The 18,674-nt window shown below is 38.9% G+C and overlaps 1 protein-coding gene across 4 annotated transcripts; it reads left to right on the top strand.

Moving 5' to 3' along the window:
* The first annotated feature begins 6,483 nt into the window (after positions 1–6,483).
* Positions 6,484–18,336, top strand: LOC136779805 (RYamide receptor-like). Of its 4 annotated transcripts, none has more exons than XM_066737641.1 (10): positions 8,219–8,629; positions 14,027–14,077; positions 14,803–14,922; positions 15,095–15,297; positions 15,453–15,601; positions 15,696–16,035; positions 16,376–16,476; positions 16,642–16,732; positions 17,639–17,757; positions 18,062–18,336. In XM_066737641.1, exons 3-10 carry the CDS (start codon positions 14,817–14,819, stop codon positions 18,327–18,329), a joined length of 1,377 nt encoding a protein of 458 aa, XP_066593738.1. In that variant the 5' UTR covers positions 8,219–8,629; positions 14,027–14,077; positions 14,803–14,816; the 3' UTR covers positions 18,330–18,336. The 4 variants fall into 4 exon arrangements, with proteins under 4 accessions (XP_066593736.1, XP_066593738.1, XP_066593734.1 ...); XM_066737637.1 differs by having other exon boundaries at positions 17,639–17,769; XM_066737639.1 differs by lacking the exons at positions 8,219–8,629; positions 14,027–14,077 and adding an exon at positions 6,484–6,752 and having other exon boundaries at positions 17,639–17,769.
* Positions 18,337–18,674: the final 338 nt, after the last annotated feature.

Raw genomic sequence — 18,674 nt, 5'->3', positions numbered from 1 at the left:
ATATATTGAGAGAGAGAGAGAGAGAGAGAAAGAGACGTGAAAATGAATGGAGAAGTGGAAAAAGAGAGTCACGAGCAGACTCGCGATAGAAATAAGATTGCGAGGGACGGACGAACTGATAAACCTTGGCAAGTACAAATTTGCTATAAATTGGATAACGAACTGATTTTAAGTGTCTGTTTAAAGTGTGTGGATCGTCGAGAGGTGTGTCAAGTTGTTTCGGGTCTCGCAGTCAGGCAACTTCCTAATTAATGGCGTGTCTTTGTCGAGGCTCCTTGTCTCGAACCTCCCACGCCCAACTCGCTGAGTCCTGAAATCCTCTTTGACGAAGCTCGGTTAATTATGCAATCAGTCAATGACTATACAATACTCTCGTACAGTTTCCCCACACGAACGAGCCACACTTCTGTTACACTATTTCACACTATAATTCCCTCGGTTCCAATTCTGCCCCGCTTAAGCTTCCCCACTGACACAAAACAAGATACACTGTTCTGTCTGGTTACTCGTCCTCTTTCCACTTATCATCCATCCTTATCTCATTCCTCTACTTTAAATAAAAAAGAAAATATATATTTCCAGGAAAATTCCCTTTTGATTCTCACAAACAATTTTAATCCTTCGAGTTTAATCATTTGTCTTGTTGTATAATTAAATTTTAATTTTTACAAAAAAAGTTTGAAGAAAATTCAAGTATTTTTTAATTCGTTTATTTTTAAATTCCAAGGATTACTTTTCCAAGCCAGGCAGGTAATTATTAGTTTATTAAGGGAATATACTAAAAAAAAGAGGGGGGGGGGTAGGGTCCTGGACCGGAAGTGATGCTAGCAAGAGGCACAATTCCGTCTTGTCGAAGCTGGTCATGGGAATCCAGCAAGCATTCTTGACCCATGAATATGCATGGGTGCATAAATGGCGTGTCGTGTTTAGCTTGCGTGATTGCTCGGTCCACGCGATGATTATCTCGTGTTCTCCTTAATAATAGATCGACGAACGACCATTCCGAATCTCAATCCCGATTCCACCAATTTCTTCCTCCCTCCACAATTTTTCCATCCACTTATCTCCCTCACTTTCGTCAAAATTTCAGACCGAAATATTCTGGTTCTTTTTTTTTTAAACAAATATTAAAACCCTTTGCTCCCATTACTGCGATTAAACCCATTTTCCCTCTCACTCTCCTTTTCTGTCTCTCTTGATTCCCCAGGAATGGCCGCAGGATAAACATCGCTTTTGCCTTCTTTTTTTTCAACCAAACCATCGCGCTTGTTATTTCGCACGTAAAATCCTGTTGCTGAGGAAATTGGGGCTTTTCGTTTTAATGTTCATCCTTTTAACACGGGCTCTCTTTAGTTTATCGCGTGCATTCTCTCCTTTATCATGCATCTTTTTACATATTTTTTACAGCATCCATAAAACGAGAGTCATCGTTACGTCGATAATAATAATTTGTATCTGTGAAAAGGAGTAATAAATAAAAAGGTGTATGTGCATAAAATTAAACAAGTGAAAGGTAATTAATATTCTAACGTTCCGCAGGACATTTTATAACAGATTGTGTCAAATCCTTGCAAATTACAGTGTCATGCACATTACAGTGTTTTTGAATACATCGAATAAACTGTGAATTATTTTTGTGCAAATTTTGCAACAAAATAAAATTAAGAACGTCCTTCGGTTGGTTCATTGGTATAAGATTTTTGTTTGAATCAGAGGAGGAGACAATGGGATGAGGGGGGGGGGGGGGAGGGAAGAAAGGAACGGGAATAATGAGAAGGCCATCCATCATTTCTTGTGGAATTTGTCAACAGAGTGGCTTCTTGTTTACCAGACTCGGTCTCTCGCCTGTATCGGAAGGAATCAAAGCAGAAACGTTGGTTGTGTGAATATATTTATCCTTTTGTAACGACAAAGGAGCCAGAGCACAATCACCTACTCCAAACACACACTCGTGCATAACGCACACACCTCGAAAATGGTTCAGTCAAGACCCTCTGCGTCATGTAATGTGGGATCAGTAAATACTGAGGTGGAGATAAATTCAATTTCGATGGTGAGAAAATAGTTCAATCGTTATACAAACTAACGTTAATTATTGTGAGAATAATAATATCCCAATTTTTAGCTTCAAAATTTTGTTTTCCAAATGGATAAAGTAATAACGTGCCAGACATTGTCCCAAGAAAATTTAACAACGATAAACAATAACGAAGATATTTAGACGTTTCTTGGGATCTCCAAGTGGATATTTCCATTTTATATCGGACAGGATTTTAATTAACGAGAATAAAATATTGCAAAATTTCAAAACGAGCATTAATCGATACAAGACAGATGCTCTCCTCCATTTTGAACCCTCAAACTTCGTTTTGTTACAAGTGGATAAAACAATAACGTGCCAGACATTGTCCCAAGAAAATTTAACAACGATAAACAATAACGAAGATATTTAGACGTTTCTTGGGATCTCCAAGTGAATATTTCCATTTTATTTCGGACAGGATTTTAATTAACGAGAATAAAATATTGCAAAATTTCAAAACGAGCATTAATCGATACAAGACAGATGCTCTTCTCCATTTTGAACCCTCAAACTTCGTTTTGTCCCAAGTGGGTAAAGCCTTAACGTGTCAGACCTTGTCTTTGGGAAAAATAATAACGATAAACCCCAACGAAGGAACACTAGACACGCTTTAGGGCCTCCAAGTGGATACTTCCATTATATATCAGACTTTTTAATTAACGAGTATAAAATATTACGAAAAATTCAATCGAGATTATCAGAAAACAGTAGAATTCCTATATAAACGAGCATCAAACGATACAAGAGAGATATTTCTCCCCCATATTAAACCCTGAAACTTCGTTTTGTCCCAAGTGAGTAAAGCCTTAACGTGTCAGACCTTGTCTTTGGGAAAAATAATAACGATAAACCCCAACGAAGGAATTCCAGACAATTTTTAGGGTCTTCAAGTGGATACGTCCATCGCATATCAGACAGATATTTTAAACTACGAGAATAAAACAACGCTGATGGGATTGTAAAAAATGTGCAAAGTTACAAGGCTCTTTATACAGGAATAATTAAAAATCTAGCGCTTCCTATGCAGGTCTCAGTGTAAGGAGAGGAGGAGGCAGGTGGGGGGGGGGGGGGGGGGGGGAATGTGGTAATAAATAAATTAATGCCAAGGCACGAAAACGAGACTTTCCTGGCGAATTATACGAGAGAAGCTCTGTGGGCAATAAAAATGGAGACGTTCGATGGTGAAGTAGAAAAAGTACGTTCATGTCACATTGTGTGTGACTTGGTGGGTCCGTTAAAATATGATTTGGGGTGGCTGAGGAGCAGGGTTGCTCCAATTAAGACGATCCTCCGAATCATTTCGAAAGTTACACAGTCACGTTCGATGAGCTTGCTCACGTCTGTCTTAATAATTCCACTGCTCGAACATCCCAATGGGCCAGAATTCTTCCACGCAGTAGAAATAACCGTGCTACGGCAGCCAGTGTTCTTTTTCAAACACCCTCGAAACTTTTCTCACTCCCCAAATGTTCCTCGCACAGTTTATTTCGTCTCCTCTTTTTTTCCTTTGTTTTTATTGCATTTTTATTACCAATTCAAGGGTCAATTTAGTCTCGTAATATTTGCTAAAAATCACTCGTATTTTTAATTCAGTGGCTGTTGTTTTTGAACGGGAAACAAAGGATGACGGCCCTATCGGTTCCATTAGGCGCAGTCCTGTTGGAAAATTGTTATTGGAAATATTCGATCCTGCTATGTGAATTTCAAATCGAACGTTTAATCTGCACCAGAGATGAGACTGCTCCGATAAATAACTTTTCATTACACGCTGCCGCTTTGATAGTCCCGACTCTTTTTTTCTCCACTTTGCCTCTTCCTTTTTTCTATTTTCCAACTTTCCTTTTTCGTGACCAGTGGTTTTCCGTTCCTCGTGCGTAAACTCCTACCTTTGATATCAATTTGAGAGAGTCACTCGTCAAAGTTTTTTAAAATTTTAGGTATTTTTGTCAAATCTTTGAATAATTATTTCTACGAGTGCTCTTCAATTACGAATTTGATTATTTTGTAAGCTGAGTGTTTGAATTGAGAAATAAAAAATATTTGTTTATAAAAGTGGAGTAACGAGATGGAAACCCAGAACAGGGAATATTTTTGTAAAAAAATAAAATGTACTTGTAGAAACAAAGAAAGAGGGAAAGCTTGTATAATTTTTTTAAATGTTTTTATCATCCTTAGAAAATGGCCCCCATGAGATTTTCCCTTCTTGTTTCTGTTCTGATTTACCTGTGTTCTTTAATAAGCCAGATTTATCAAGTGAGAAATTAAAATTATTTTTTAATAAAAATACAGCAACGAGACAAAAACTCAGAAAAGGAAATATTGTTGGAAGATTAAAATAGAGGTAGACACAAAGAAAGAAAAAGGTTTGATAAAAAAAATTCAGACTCGTTTTATCATCTGTAAAAAATGATCTCCACGAGATTTTCCCTCCTCGTCTCTATTTTGATTTATCTCTTTTCTTCAGCAAGCTTGGTTATCAATTGAGAGATTAAAATTATTGTTATTAAAAATAGAGTAACGAGACGAAACCCCAGCTGAGGAAATATTTTTATAAAGAATTAAAATGTAGCTAAAAACAAAGAAAGATAGCAAAAGAGAGAGAGAGAGAGAGAGACAAATATACAGAAAGAGAAAGAAGAAGAGATTAATCGGCTTACCAGAGGTAGCGCCTGCAGCTAATGGCGAAGTAAGTCGAGAATTAACTAGCGAGCTTCCACTCGCAGGACAGGATAAATCTAGAAAAAAAATTGTTCCTGTAATTTTACCGAGGACTCTCTACCGATATAACTCAAGGACCAGCGCGAGAGGTCCTTTCACCAAGACGTACACAAAATAACACACACTAGGATAATTTTAAACCAGAATGCTCCTATGTGTGATGCAAAAGAATCCAGATATATACTTTCGAACTGAAATGGCTTTTTAATGAAAAGAGAGAGAATCTTGGAAGAAGGATCTCGAATGATTTCGTTCTCTGAAAAATAAAACAAAAATATATCAACCAGCCACTCCCACGTCCACTTACAGAGAAACGTAAAAATCTTGGAGTCTCCTGGATTCGGTCTTACTTCTCCGAGTGTTTCCAGGATAATACTCCATTCGAGATCCTGCAGGAGGCTTTTTTTGCTGCAGCCACTTTAAAAGAACGGACGGTGAAGGGGACTTCACCCCCCCCCCCCTCTCTCGATCCGTCTTCGTTACATGGTAACAACTTTTTTTCTCGTTCTAAATTTTTTTCACCTCCCCTTCCGTCCTCGCAGAACGAATTTCAGATGTTTGTCCGACCTATCTGCAGCCGAGATAAAGCGTGCTCGATTTAACGATTCTCTCCTACGTTATCTGTAGGAGTTTCGTATCGAGTGCCCCATTGGCAAGTGGGTGGATATAAATTAAGAATGCTGTAATAAAAGAGCGCGCTAATTTTTCTATCCAGTGTAGAAAAAAATTGAAGAGTCGGAAGGGAAGCGACGTGGGAGGGTTGTAAAGGAATTTTAGCTCATTTTTTTTTTCATTTTTATCGAGAGAGATTAGTTCGAGAGCTATATATATATATATAACGAGAGTAAATAAATTAGAAGCGAGGCAGATTAGAAAAAAGGTTAAAGGAAATAATATTAATCCGAAAAGGGACTCGAAGCGGAGTAAATCGAATCGAAACAGCTGCAATTTGGTTCGAGTAGATTAAAGCGAGACGAGCGTGGCCCGATCGCGAGGTAAAACGTGAATGGAGTGGAAACGTAAAATTCAGCGAGAGTGAATTGAATTCTCTGTTCTTTTTCGTCTTAATTCCGAAGAGATAAAGGAAAATGGGGAAGGACGAACTTGTGCGGAGTCGCTGGTCGTTGGTATTTTGTCGTGGAAAGAGTGTGTTGCTTGTCTCACTCTCCCCCCCCCCCCCCCTCCCCTGCCCCTACTGCTACCTCGAGGCGACTCCCCCCTCCCCCTTTTCATCCCCGAAGCGCGTGGCTCACCGCGAAAATCAGCCACACTCGACGGCCACAGTTCGCCAAGCGCGTGTCTCCCACGAAATTTCTTGCTGGAAAAACTTTCTTTCGCCTGCCGCTCTCTCTCTCTTTTCTTCTTACGTGGACTATTATTTCCCCCCCCCCTCCCCCTCTACAGATTAAAACAATTAATATATTTTAAAAATACTAATTCCTGTTTCGAAAATTGTGATAATTTATTAGTGAAGTTGAAAAATAAAATTCTAGTGAAATATTGTGCAAAGTGTGTATGTGTGCGAGAGAGGAGTGGGGCAAAGTGATAAAAATAAAAATATTAATACCAGTGTCAGAAAATTGAATGTGTTTTCCAGTGTGAGGAGAAGAGGGGGTAAGTGAAACGTTGTGGAGAGGAAGGAAGGGGTGGGGGTGGGGGGAGAAAATGAAGACAAAGGAGAAGCAAAGAGGACCCTGCGATTAGGAGGGAGAAATGAGAGAATCAGCGACGAGCAGTGATTGGTTGGAAAGGAAATAGAATGAAACGCTGGTAACCAAAGCCATCGTGTGGCCAGTGAAGTTGGAATTGCTGCAAGCTTCCCAATTGGCCAGCCGGATGTTATCGCTTTATATACGTGTGTTTTCTCTCATTTCCTACGTGTCCCTTTTGTGCCAAACCGATCAACCGGAAATCGATCGATCCTATACAAACCACTCACCATTAAACCCCTGTAAGTCACGTGTTACCAAAATTATCCAAACCCCTTGAACAACCCCCACTTTGTAACAACAATTTCACCATAAACCACACAAAACCCCTTAATTAACTCACCTCCAAATTTATCTTCATTCGTCACTCTAAATTTTCTTCCAGCAATTTTTCACAATTTTCCTCGCATTTTTTTATTATTCTTGCAATTACTCAGAATTTTCAACCCTCCAATTTGCGATTCGTGGAGAACAGTGGTGGTTGGTGCACAGTTTAATGCACGATGATTTGTAGCGGAGAATTCGATAATTCGTGTGATATACCGGGCTAATTGGGCAGAAGGTGCATACAGAGGATTTGGGAATAATCGGGGAGAAAAATTTGCCAGTAGTAAGGGTCGGTGTTGGCAAGGACTCTGGATATGATCGATGAGTGCTCGTGAGTGCTGCTGTGGAATTGCTGCTGCTGCTTTTAAGCTGAGAAAATTTGGTGGGAAAAGTCACCCTGGATGGCACATACCAAAGGGTAGTGGTACGCGCGTGGCTGGAATAAAACTTTAAAGTACTCTTCTCGACCTCTCAGGGGGAAAGTGACTTAAGTGATCGGACAATTTTTCTCCTGCGAATTTCCACCCGGAAGATTTCTCAATTGTGCAAGTATCAAAGTTTTGTCAATGTTTAGACTCTTAGTCGTGATTTCTCTGTCCAATTAATTGTCCTGCTCCATCTGTCCTGTACTAGTACCCTCCCCCCCCCCCCCCTGAATCTGTCCATCAGGCTGATCGATATATCCTTCCAGGATCGCGTGAGATCTCTCGTACCGTGAGAGCCAGAAAATCGTGATTCTTGCAATTTTTCCACCCACGACCCAACAAACATTCAAATTTATTCGTTTTATTTATACCCTCGTCCTTTCGTATTCCTCTCTTACACACACATATATATATGTATACTTAACAGAATTTTTCCTATATAAAACCTCGCACAGATCTCAGCTTTATCTCCACACTAATTTTTCTTATCGAATTTCTGCTCCTCAGGCTTCTGCTAAATTCAGGGAATCGTGAGAGGAGAGAAAAACACAGGAAATCGTACATAGGATTGGAATAGAATCTTTCATAAAGTATAATAAAACCCAGTGGAGTTTTTCTAACAAGCAAACATCACAAGTTCCTTTGATCCGATTCGGAAGAAGTCAAGAGAGAGAGAGAGAGAGAGAGAGAGAGAGAGAGAGAGAGAGTCAAAAGCAGCTTTCGAGGGAGAGGCAAATTTGATGAAGAGAGTACGAGAGGAGAAATTTATTGGCTTCGTGGATATTCCAGCAGGAGGAGAGCTCTGGAAAGGACCAAACGTGGAAAATAATGTATCTCCTTACGTGAGGTCGTTAGGGTGGGGGGAGGGTAGGGGGGGAGACTAGGTGGAAAGTGAAACAAGTGAGTGGGAGGAGGAGTGGAATAAAGGAAAAGAGGTAGAAACAGAGAGAGAAGAGGAGGATCAAGGATGAGCACGAGTGCGAGGAAGGATCGAGGAGGATGAGAGAAAGGGAGAGACGAATATGAGTGGAAAAAGTGGTGCAGGGGCAGACTAGATGACAGTGGAAAAAGAAAGTTGCAGTGAAAAGTGCATGGACGTTGCGAATTTGAAGGATTCGGGGACGAAGGGGGGAGGGGAAGTGACGTCAAGCAGTAGAATCTTTGGAATTTTCAGCTTCCGTGTTGATCCATAAAAAGGATCGAGGAATTGCCGGAGGGACTTTGCAGTTGCGATTGAGATTGACGCTAAGCTGAGAATTCAAAGCCACGTTGCTCTTCCCCTGCACGTTCTGCCATTTCCTCGATTGACCCGGTGATCCATTATCCTGGCAAAATAGCCACTTTAACACGGACATCGCCACGTCAAGGTACATTCCTTATCAATCCAATCCCTCTTATCTACCATCGCTAAATTCTTCTGTCGGTTGAATCAACCTGAAATCTCGAACTTTAATTTTTTATTTTTTTTAACTGAAGAATGTACGTTTCAGGATTTCCTCTGTAGCTCCTTCGATTTTATTCGATTTTCTTCCTTTCCTCTTATAGCAACAATATGCATAATCGAACGAAAATGCCTCGTCGAGTTTCTGTATAAATCTTACGACCATTTTTATCACGACTCTCGGTAATATTTCTCTTTATCGGGCTCGACTAGCCACTTTATTTTCACGACTCTCCACGTGACTCGAATTTGATAATTCGTCGCCTTTAGATTTGTTTATTCGACCAACACGAATATGTTTGTCCCATAAATATTTGTTTTTCCATTAATTTCTGAAGTATCCTCCTTCGTTCCTGGTGGGTGAAGAGATCTGGTCGAAGATCCGATGGATTTCTCGAGTGTTCCATGTCGAACTGGAATCTTTGCTACGTAAATTATTATCTTTGTTGGAAAGAAAAAATATAACTATATAGAGAAAATGACGAACGTGGCTTGACGGGCTTTTGAATAAAATATGAAATATCGTACCTTTATCGACTCCCATCTGTTTGGTGTCCAATATGGATTTTATATTTATCTGACCTATCAATTTCTAATAAGTAATTACGAATATTACTCCCATTACACGAACAATAATTTCATATTTATCTATTTGTATAAAATTTCCAATACTGACCCGTTTTGCAATTTTTAACTGCACACCAAATTTAACTGAAATTTACCTATATATATACGTATACAAAATTTCAACCCTGACATGTGACCAGGCGTCATTCACTATATTACATAATACGATAAGTAATTAGGAATTTGCAAATTAATTGTCCCCTCCAGGAGGGGGTGTCACGTGGAACGAGTTGTCGGATGAGCTCGGACAGGGATCCAATTAGAAGGCGTCTCTTTGGCCTTGAACTGTCAGAGAGATGGAAGAAATTGCTGGAGCACCGTTTAAGCTCCTGATCGATGATCCTTATAACCCTTTTTAACCAGTATCGAATTAATTGACGCTATAATCGTATCACACCCCCCCCCCCCCTCCTTCTCCCAATAATTCCCCACCCTTCCATCTATCAATTATCACCTGCGAATGAATAATCAATATCCATTTTTTCACACAATAATTCCTACGTTATTTTCAGCTCATTCCATTATTTTACCTGATTTTTATCACTGACGTTAAACGATTAATAGCGATTTAAATGCACGGTTTTAAGGCTCGAGTTGAAAGCGAGTAAAGCAGAAAATAGTTGGAGCAGTGTTTACAGCTGGAACTGGCTTAACTCGGAGCTCTAATTGCTCTGCAAAGAATCGTGGCACAGTTAAGAACGAAATGTATCTTTCCCCACCTTGAGAAGGATTTCATTTTTTTTTTAACTCTGCATAAAAAATGTCGAGAATTTTCCCTCGTTTGGTTGCGATTTTAATTATATATATATATATATATGTATGTTGGGTTTGTTAAATCGAGGGATTCGTGGTTGAGGAAAACGTGGGGAATGATGAAAGGCTTGGTATTATTATTATTATTAACGTGAACTGATAAAACAAGAAGCGACAGGCGTGCTGCTGTAGCAATAAACACGGGGGAGTCTTTTATTGCCGGCTTTTACGATGTTCATCTCGACGTACAAAGGCCTCAGCGAGGCCCGAGGATCTTCGGCGCGCTGGAGGCCAAACCATGAATTGTACACAAAACGTACCCCCTCGCCCCTCTTGTATACCGTGCGTCTGTGTTTACCCACGTGACGTGGCCGAAAATAAGCGCGAAGGAATTATCGACACACATGTACGCTAATTTCTACACTTTTTCACACCCCAAATAGGGACCTCGGTGTGTCTCGATCCGAAAAATATTCTGGAAGAATGAAAGGTGGGATTAAAAAAATTCTGAACGATTTTTCTTTAATATTGAAAATGAGTAAATCGTTGTGGAACGTTGTACAGTGTTATTTAAAAAGTTTTAATAATTTTTTAACAAAGCGAGTAGGGGAGCCTGGGCCTTAAATTTAAAAATCTACCGGAAGAGAAAGCGAGATAATAATAAACAAAATTTTGAATGAATTTTGCTAGATATTGAACCTTTGATAGCGTGCAATATTCAGGGGACATCTTCGGCTTGTTGACTGGAAGTGTGGATATACTCAGAACGTTCTAAGGATGTCCTGGGGATATTTGTGCTACCGAGGAAGTTACCAAGTCCTTGTTGGACATTGTACAGTGTAATTCAGAAAGTTGAACCAATCTTGCTAGTCTTTTAACTCAACGAACAGGGTACCCGAGTCTCGAATGAAAAAATTCATTGGAAGAACGCGAGATGATGATAAAAACACTGCACCAAAATGAACAAACGTCGAAAGTAAAAATAAAGATGGTTGTTGAAAATTATAAAAGGGGGTAACGAGGTGTCGTTTAAAAATATACGTCATTGAATGAGAATAGTCTGGGACGATGAGGTGGAGGAGCGATAAAATATAGAAAATGGTTCATTGGTAGAAGGATAACAAAATGTGGCGGGGGGGGGGGGGGGGGGGATAATGTGGACGATGGATAAACAGGTCGAGGGATAAAAACTTTAACGAGAGGGTGGGCAATAAATAAATGAGGCTGGTGAATTCGTGAAGAGAATAAGATGTTAAATGAGATTGTGGGGAATAAATAAATGGAATAGTGGGGTGGGGTGGATACAAAAGAGGGGAAGGGGGGGGATAGGGAAAGCGGAGAAGCCAGGACATATTAGTCCTGGGACATATATAATCCTGATAGTGTTGGAGCTTGGGCTTTCTGGCCTGTTGGGATGGCAACACTCACACATTGGCAAAGGGACGTTGCAAGAAGAGCACTCACACATCGACAAAGGGACGTGGGACAAGGAGAGCACTCACACACAGGCATTTAGGGGCTTGTAACAGTGATGGTCAACCTGTGGTCGACACACTGACAATACCTCGTTACCACGATGCTTCTCCTTTGGCTAACGTGCACTCCCTGAAGCCCTTAACGAAATTTCATCCCCCTTCAACCCTTGATTCCTTAGACGTTCTCCCTCTCCCTCCTTCTCTCTCTCTCTCTCTCACATACAAACGCATTTCGATATACCTGTGATTACACTAATGCTCTTTCTTTCTATCATTCAACACACTTTTACAACTACGACTCTTCGAATATTCCACCCCCACCCCTCACCCTATATTAACACTCTCATGAATTTTGAAATAATTTGGTGGATCGTTACATCTGGCATAAATAAATCATCATTTTTATTCTTCTTAATTTTTTTCATTTAATGTTAATTTTTTTTCAACCATCTTACAGTTAACTAATCAATATTATTTTAAAAAATAATGCAGTGATGTTTAATGCGAGCTAATGGAATGTAATACAGAATTTTTCTTAGAATTAACAAGAATATTTGGGAGGGGGGGGGGGGGGTGATAAATATGAAAATTCCTCACTTCGAAACTATAGATATTAGTACAGAGTCATTTATCCCGAGGCTCCCAGAATGTCCTTGTGTGAATGTACTTGTCTAATAAATTGCTGTCATATTATACTATATCAATATGAAAAGCCACAGGAAACTCGAAACCCAACCGAACTTATCCCTTTCAGCTTTTATACCTCCAATTGTCATTCTATCTTTTTATCTCTACATTTATTCATCTTTCTCTTTATTCATCCATTGTTGATTTTATTTATTAACCCCCCCCCCCCCCCCAACAATTTAGCACTGCTCCTCTCGTTCAATTTCTGACACATCTTCGATAAAAACACTAGAACATCTTCGAAATGAAATCGAAATTATCTCATTCAGCTTGTCTACCCTCGATTGTTATTCTATCTTTTTTTTCTCTATATTTATTCGTTTTCTCTATTCATCCATTGTTAATTTTATTTATTAACCCCCCTTCCCCCTTAAGGATTTATCGGTGTCCTTTAGTTCAGTTTCTGATGTATCTTCGATAAAAATACTACAGCATCTTCGAAATGGAATCGAAATTATCTCATTCAGCTTGTCTGCTCTCAATTATCATTCCAACCTTTTTTTCTCTATTCATCCATAGTTAATTTCATTTATTAACCCCACCCCCCCCCCCCCCCCAACAATTTAGCACTGCTCCTCTCGTTCAATTTCTGACGCATCTTCGATAAAAACACTAGAACATCTTCGAAATGGAATCGAAATTATCTCCTTCGGCTACTCTTCCCCCAATTGTCATTCTATCTTTTTTTTTCTCCATATTTATTCATCACTTTCTCCATTCATCCATTGTTAATTCGATCACCCTTCACCCCCTCTTACAATTTATCACTGCTCCTTCTCGTTCAATTTCTAATGCAATCTCAATAAAACACCGGAGCATCTTTGAAATGGAAATGAAGGAAGGAAATTTACATGAAATTATACTCGAGTGAATAATGTTGACCTGCTGCAATAAATATTTTTTGCTCCACGCGTAAACTCATGAACAAAAGTTTTACGTCCCATTAAGAGTGTTTCAACACCAGGGAAAACTTCCTTTAAGAATCTTTTCCTCTCCTGCTTTCCATCCTTTTCTTATACTCTCACCACGAGCTCCTGGCAAAGAGGATTATTACTCGTTTCGCTAGCCACAACAGGGAGCAAAACAATATTTATTAGAAAAGCGTAATACCCTTTGATACTCTTGCAGAAAATTCAACTCTGTCCCGTAACGCTCGATTCCACAGGATTCTCCTTTTTCCCACTGTTTTCTTGCTCGAAACTTCTGTTTCAACCATTGGAATTTTCAAGTTTTACTCGACTGCTGAAAATGCTAGAAAAAAATTTCATTTCAAGAACGAAAGAAATTAGTGGGTTTGGAGGACTCGTTAAAACACAAAGGATGCTGTGGAGGCATTCGTTTATGGAATAACCAAGTGTCCTTCCGCTTTATCGTTTTAACGAGCTTCGAGGCTTTATTGGTAACCGTTGCTCAACTATTTTCATTTCATCCTAGCCAATCCCTATATTCCTCGGATATCCATACCAATTATTAGTTCTTAATCGCAATTAATCTTTCCAGCATCCACGTTCGCTCGCAATCGACCCTCGCCTCGACTTGTTTCGTTATGCTTTTGCCCAATTACGCCGCGAATTAATTAACGCTGGAATCTCCTGTCACCCCTTGGAGATGCTTAATGAGAGAGAAAATTTCATTTATGCTCCGAAACTTTCATCGCTCGCCTCCACGGTTTCCACTTCTTTTCGACAAATTATCTGTCTCTTCTCGTTGCCTTCACCCCCCCCCCCTTGCCACTCAACTTTAATCCCCAACCCTCTATTTTTTTTTTCACTTTTTTCCAGATTGAAAACTTACGATGAGAGGCGAACCTTTCGGACTCTTTGCTCGATAAGGTATTTGAAATAAATAATTGTTTAATATACACACAGAATTATGTAGATTTGATATAAGTATGCAAATACAGTCTTCGAGGTTTTAATACTCTGAGTGGTTAAAACTTGTTAAATCGTTGGCTCGTAAAATTTGCAATTTTCAAGGGGAAAAGTTTTTGTGAAAGTTTCGAGGTCAGATTGAACAGTTCAAGGACAGCGTGGGAGTTGTTGTCATTGGTGATGAGTTGGGACGATTCTTGAATGGAGAAACATTTGTGGTTATAAGGGATACTATAAAGACGTATATATATAGATGGTTGGGGTGTAGACTGGCAAGTTTTCAGCTGGCCTATGGTATTCGTATACCGTATCATTATTTACATCCATTCGTGTCCCTTCGCGATCTACCCTCCCAAGTTTTACGGACCCCTGACCACGAGAAAAACGAATTTGATAAGCTTGGGAAGCACCGTGCTTTACTATCAACCCCCACCCTTGTACCGCAATATTTATTCGGTCAAGCAATTTTTTTACGTATCATAATAATAATTTAGTGGATAAAAAAAACTTTATAAACATAAAAACTATTCTAATATATCAAAAATACATCATTTCCGATTTATTTCAGTCCTAACTCATTCCTAAGAAAAGAAGAAAAATAAATGTAATAACTATACATATATTGTGCTGATGTGCATCCAAATTGAGAATTTCTGACACTTTATCGATTTTCTCATATGTCGCAGGATCTATTTCCAGAATGAACGACTCGTGGGATCAGGGGTATAATATCGAATCTTTTTGGCCACTCATTGAAAACAGCACTGATTGGCCCGAAGGCAACATCTCTTTTTACGAAGATTATGGTAAGAGAATTAAATTCTATGTTAATAATAATTTTGATGGAACTATAGATTAGAATCATTGCTCGATTCCTGTATGATTATAAACGTTCAAGAGACATTTGCATCGCGTTGAATCGTGCAAATCTATCGGTACCAAAATCAAATAAAAATATTCCATGGTATTTCTATCTAGACGAATTATACGACGTTCCAACGGGATTGATAGTGCTGCTGGGATTCTGTTACGGCAGTATATCCGTGCTGGCTGTGCTGGGGAATTTATTGGTGATGTGGATAGTGGCCACATCCAGAAGAATGCAGAGCGTTACGAACTGCTTCATCGCAAATCTGGCGCTAGCAGATATAGTCATTGGTCTGTTCGCCATTCCATTCCAGGTGAATTTATTGATCCCACGTTCATTTTCCTTAGTTATCCACCAGCCACCCAGTGTACTCGTTGGTGGCTCCCAAAAGTACACAAATTTCAAGGCTGAAGATACGATTCGTGCGACGAACACCCTAAGAACCTTCTTTTCTATTGTTGGGTTTAGTTCCAGGCAGCGTTGTTGCAACGTTGGAACCTGCCATATTTCATGTGTGCTTTCTGTCCATTCGTGCAATTTCTGTGCGTAAACGTCTCTGTGTTCACCTTGACAGCCATTGCTGTCGACAGGCACCGTGCCATCCTCAGGCCGTTCAGGTGAATCAATAATTCCTCAACCCCACCTACTCTTCTTGGTAACGTTAAAAAATTCTCCATGCCAATAAAAGCAAAATAATAAACAATCTTGCAGCGCCAGGCCAAGCAAATTAACAGCAAAATTAGTGATAGCTGGAATCTGGGCCCTGGGTGCCATTTTGGCCTCACCGATGCCGATAGCCTTGAGGGTCGTGAAGGTTGAAGAAAAAACTGTTGGTGGTCGAATCTACGACAAGCCATTCTGCCAGAACGTTAACATGTCCGACAGTTCCATGCTGATTTATCGAGTACTCCTAGGATTCCTCCAGTACCTCACTCCTCTCGTCATCATCTCTTTTGTATATGCAAGAATGGCCTTGAGGCTCTGGGGCAGTAAAGCACCAGGAAACGCTGAGGACTCCAGGGACGCCAATCTCATGAAGAACAAAAAGAAGGTTTATATCCATATAAAAATCTTAATCTTATAAAAATTCCTACCCCTCATCTTCCTTCTCTTCAACATTCCAACAAGAGATTCTCGCCTTTGCAGGTGATTTCAATCTCAACTGTAATCTTATCTTTATATACGGTTCTCTAATTTTTTTTTCATTCGATGCGACTTTACGTCGCTCTAGCATTAAAATTGCATGGATCTGTGTATGTTTATAGTGTATATATACTGTATATACGTATACAGTATATATAGTATACATATATGTGTAACCAGAGTGTTTGATAATGTTTGCACAGTGGCGTCTGGCTGCTAAGTTTGCATTTCCCCTTTCGTGTTTTTAGGTCATCAAAATGTTAGTAATAGTCGTGGCACTATTTGCGATTTGCTGGCTTCCACTACAAACCTATAACGTTCTGCAGTACACGTATCCTCGAATTAACGAGTAAGCCTGCCCTGTTACATTATTTTTATCGTTGTCTCATTTCATCTCTCTCTCTCTTCTCTCTTCTCTCTGTAATGATAATGATAATGCATAATTAACATTTATTTACATAATAATAGTTTAATTATTGTTTGCAAAATCACGTTTTCTCTTACCAAATTTCAGGTATCGTTACATTAACATAATTTTCTTCTGCTGCGACTGGCTGGCAATGTCCAATAGCTGCTATAATCCATTTATATATGGAATTTACAACGTAAGTAATTCAATACCATTCGCAACATTTACGCTTGAATATATTTAACGGGATTCCCTCCGGCATTATTATTTAATTTAATTTGACGCTAAACACTTGCCACGTTCGTTAAATTACGATGGATATGAATCTCCACCCGAGAATAGAACGGTGTATAAATATAAATATTTATTGATAAGTCTTCGAGTTTGTAAAATAATCGAAGAGCCAACAATAGTCCTCGAAAAATTAAAATGATCGGTAATAAAAAAAAAGAATAGTCTTTTCATTAAAAGATTTAGGTAAGAATAATTACATATGTTACAACGATAGATATTATTGTGCGTTTGGAAAATGGAAAAAATATTTTTCACAAGAGTTGTGTAAGTCGAAATTTGTACAGATGTAAAATACAGGAAGTGACGAAGACATGGAGAAGAGAGTCTTAAGGTGAGCCGACGATTAAAGGATCGCTGTAGAATTAGTTTTGCTTTATTGATTTTCCCTTGACCGATATAACAAGAAACGAAAATAGGACTATTATAAGGATCAGCGGCTTCCCTTCTATATCATTAAAGCTCGGCCTGGCCTATTATCTGACAGAGTAATAGGAAACTGGATTAAAGCTCGATGTACTTAGCATCACGAAGCCTCAAAGACTGGTAATTCCATTTACCAATTTCTACCTATCTTTAAATTTAACCCAGCACGGATCCACAATCTTTCAGCAAACTTTGTTAAATTCCTTTTGTTCCTTGTCCTAGCTGATTTTTCCTCAAATATAAAATCTATACGAAATTCCCTGTCAAGTGCAGTAAAAAAGAATGATGTAAGAATTAATAACTCTGGAGAAGGGGGAAGTTTGTTGAATGGTAAGATAACATTAAGAAGAATATAAATATTATTTTCCCCTTTTTTCAATTTTAGGAAAAATTTAAGCGAGAGTTCCAGCAGAGATGTCCATTCAGGTCGAGAAAATGGTCAGGGAGTCCACCAACGGATAGTCTGGACATGGACAAAACTCAGACTACTAGGACCTCCATCAGGTACATTCTCAGGTGGTTCTTATTAATTTTGTCGATTTATAACTTTGACAAAGCTCTCGTTTAATCTCCTTCCTTGTTAACTCCAGGCTAACAGCAGATGCAATAAAAAGCAATGTTTTCTATAAAAATTCATCCTTTCTTCCCATCTTTTGCTTCTTCTTAAAACTTTTCAATACCTTCCTCTTCTAACTTCATTTTATTATTAATAGAATAATAAACGTTGAAATATAAGGAGTTTTCAATAGTTTTAAATACTTTAACACTGAATTTTCCTTTAACTCGATATTCGGTTATTCTATTACAGATATGACTGGAGACGTCCAGCTTCTGGAGGATATCCAGCTATGGCATCATTTTACAGAGGAGTGCCAATCAGAGAACCTTCAAGGATATCCATAGAGGATATTGAAATGCAGCCTCGAAACAAAAATATAACCGGGTGCTGCGTGAGAAATGGCCACAGTAATCATCAAAGCATCCCAAAAGTATCTAGTAAGGCTGCTGAGCTTTATGTCTATTCCTCGGGGAAACATAAAATGCGCGACCTTGAAACTGAAGAATTATGCCTCTAGTCATTTCCAGGCATAAAAATCTCCACTGGACCAAATTTTGTTTGTGATATACAATCTTGATTAATCTATCTGCTATACATATAGCCTAGTATAGGATAAATCAGCTCAACAACCGATGGATAGACATTACTCTGGATAGCGTAATTTCCACAATTCCATTCAGTACTCATCTTCGGATTGTTGTTCACCAGCTACATAAGAAAATTATCTATTAATAAATGTATAAATCAGTATACAACACTTATCGGTAATACTAATTGTTCAATTTAAGTATTATAAGAGATCCTTCTCCCTCAGATTAAGCACCAATCTCTGGAATATATTTTCATGTTCTAATATAAATTG

The sequence above is a fragment of the Prorops nasuta genome, unplaced genomic scaffold (assembly GCF_024137725.1).
Source record: "Prorops nasuta isolate Cenicafe-Biocafe unplaced genomic scaffold, Cenicafe_Pnas_1.2 PNAS00018, whole genome shotgun sequence".
Taxonomy (NCBI): domain Eukaryota; kingdom Metazoa; phylum Arthropoda; class Insecta; order Hymenoptera; family Bethylidae; genus Prorops; species Prorops nasuta.
The sequence above is the reverse complement of the archived record's forward strand: the minus strand, read 5'-3'. Positions and strand labels throughout refer to the sequence as shown.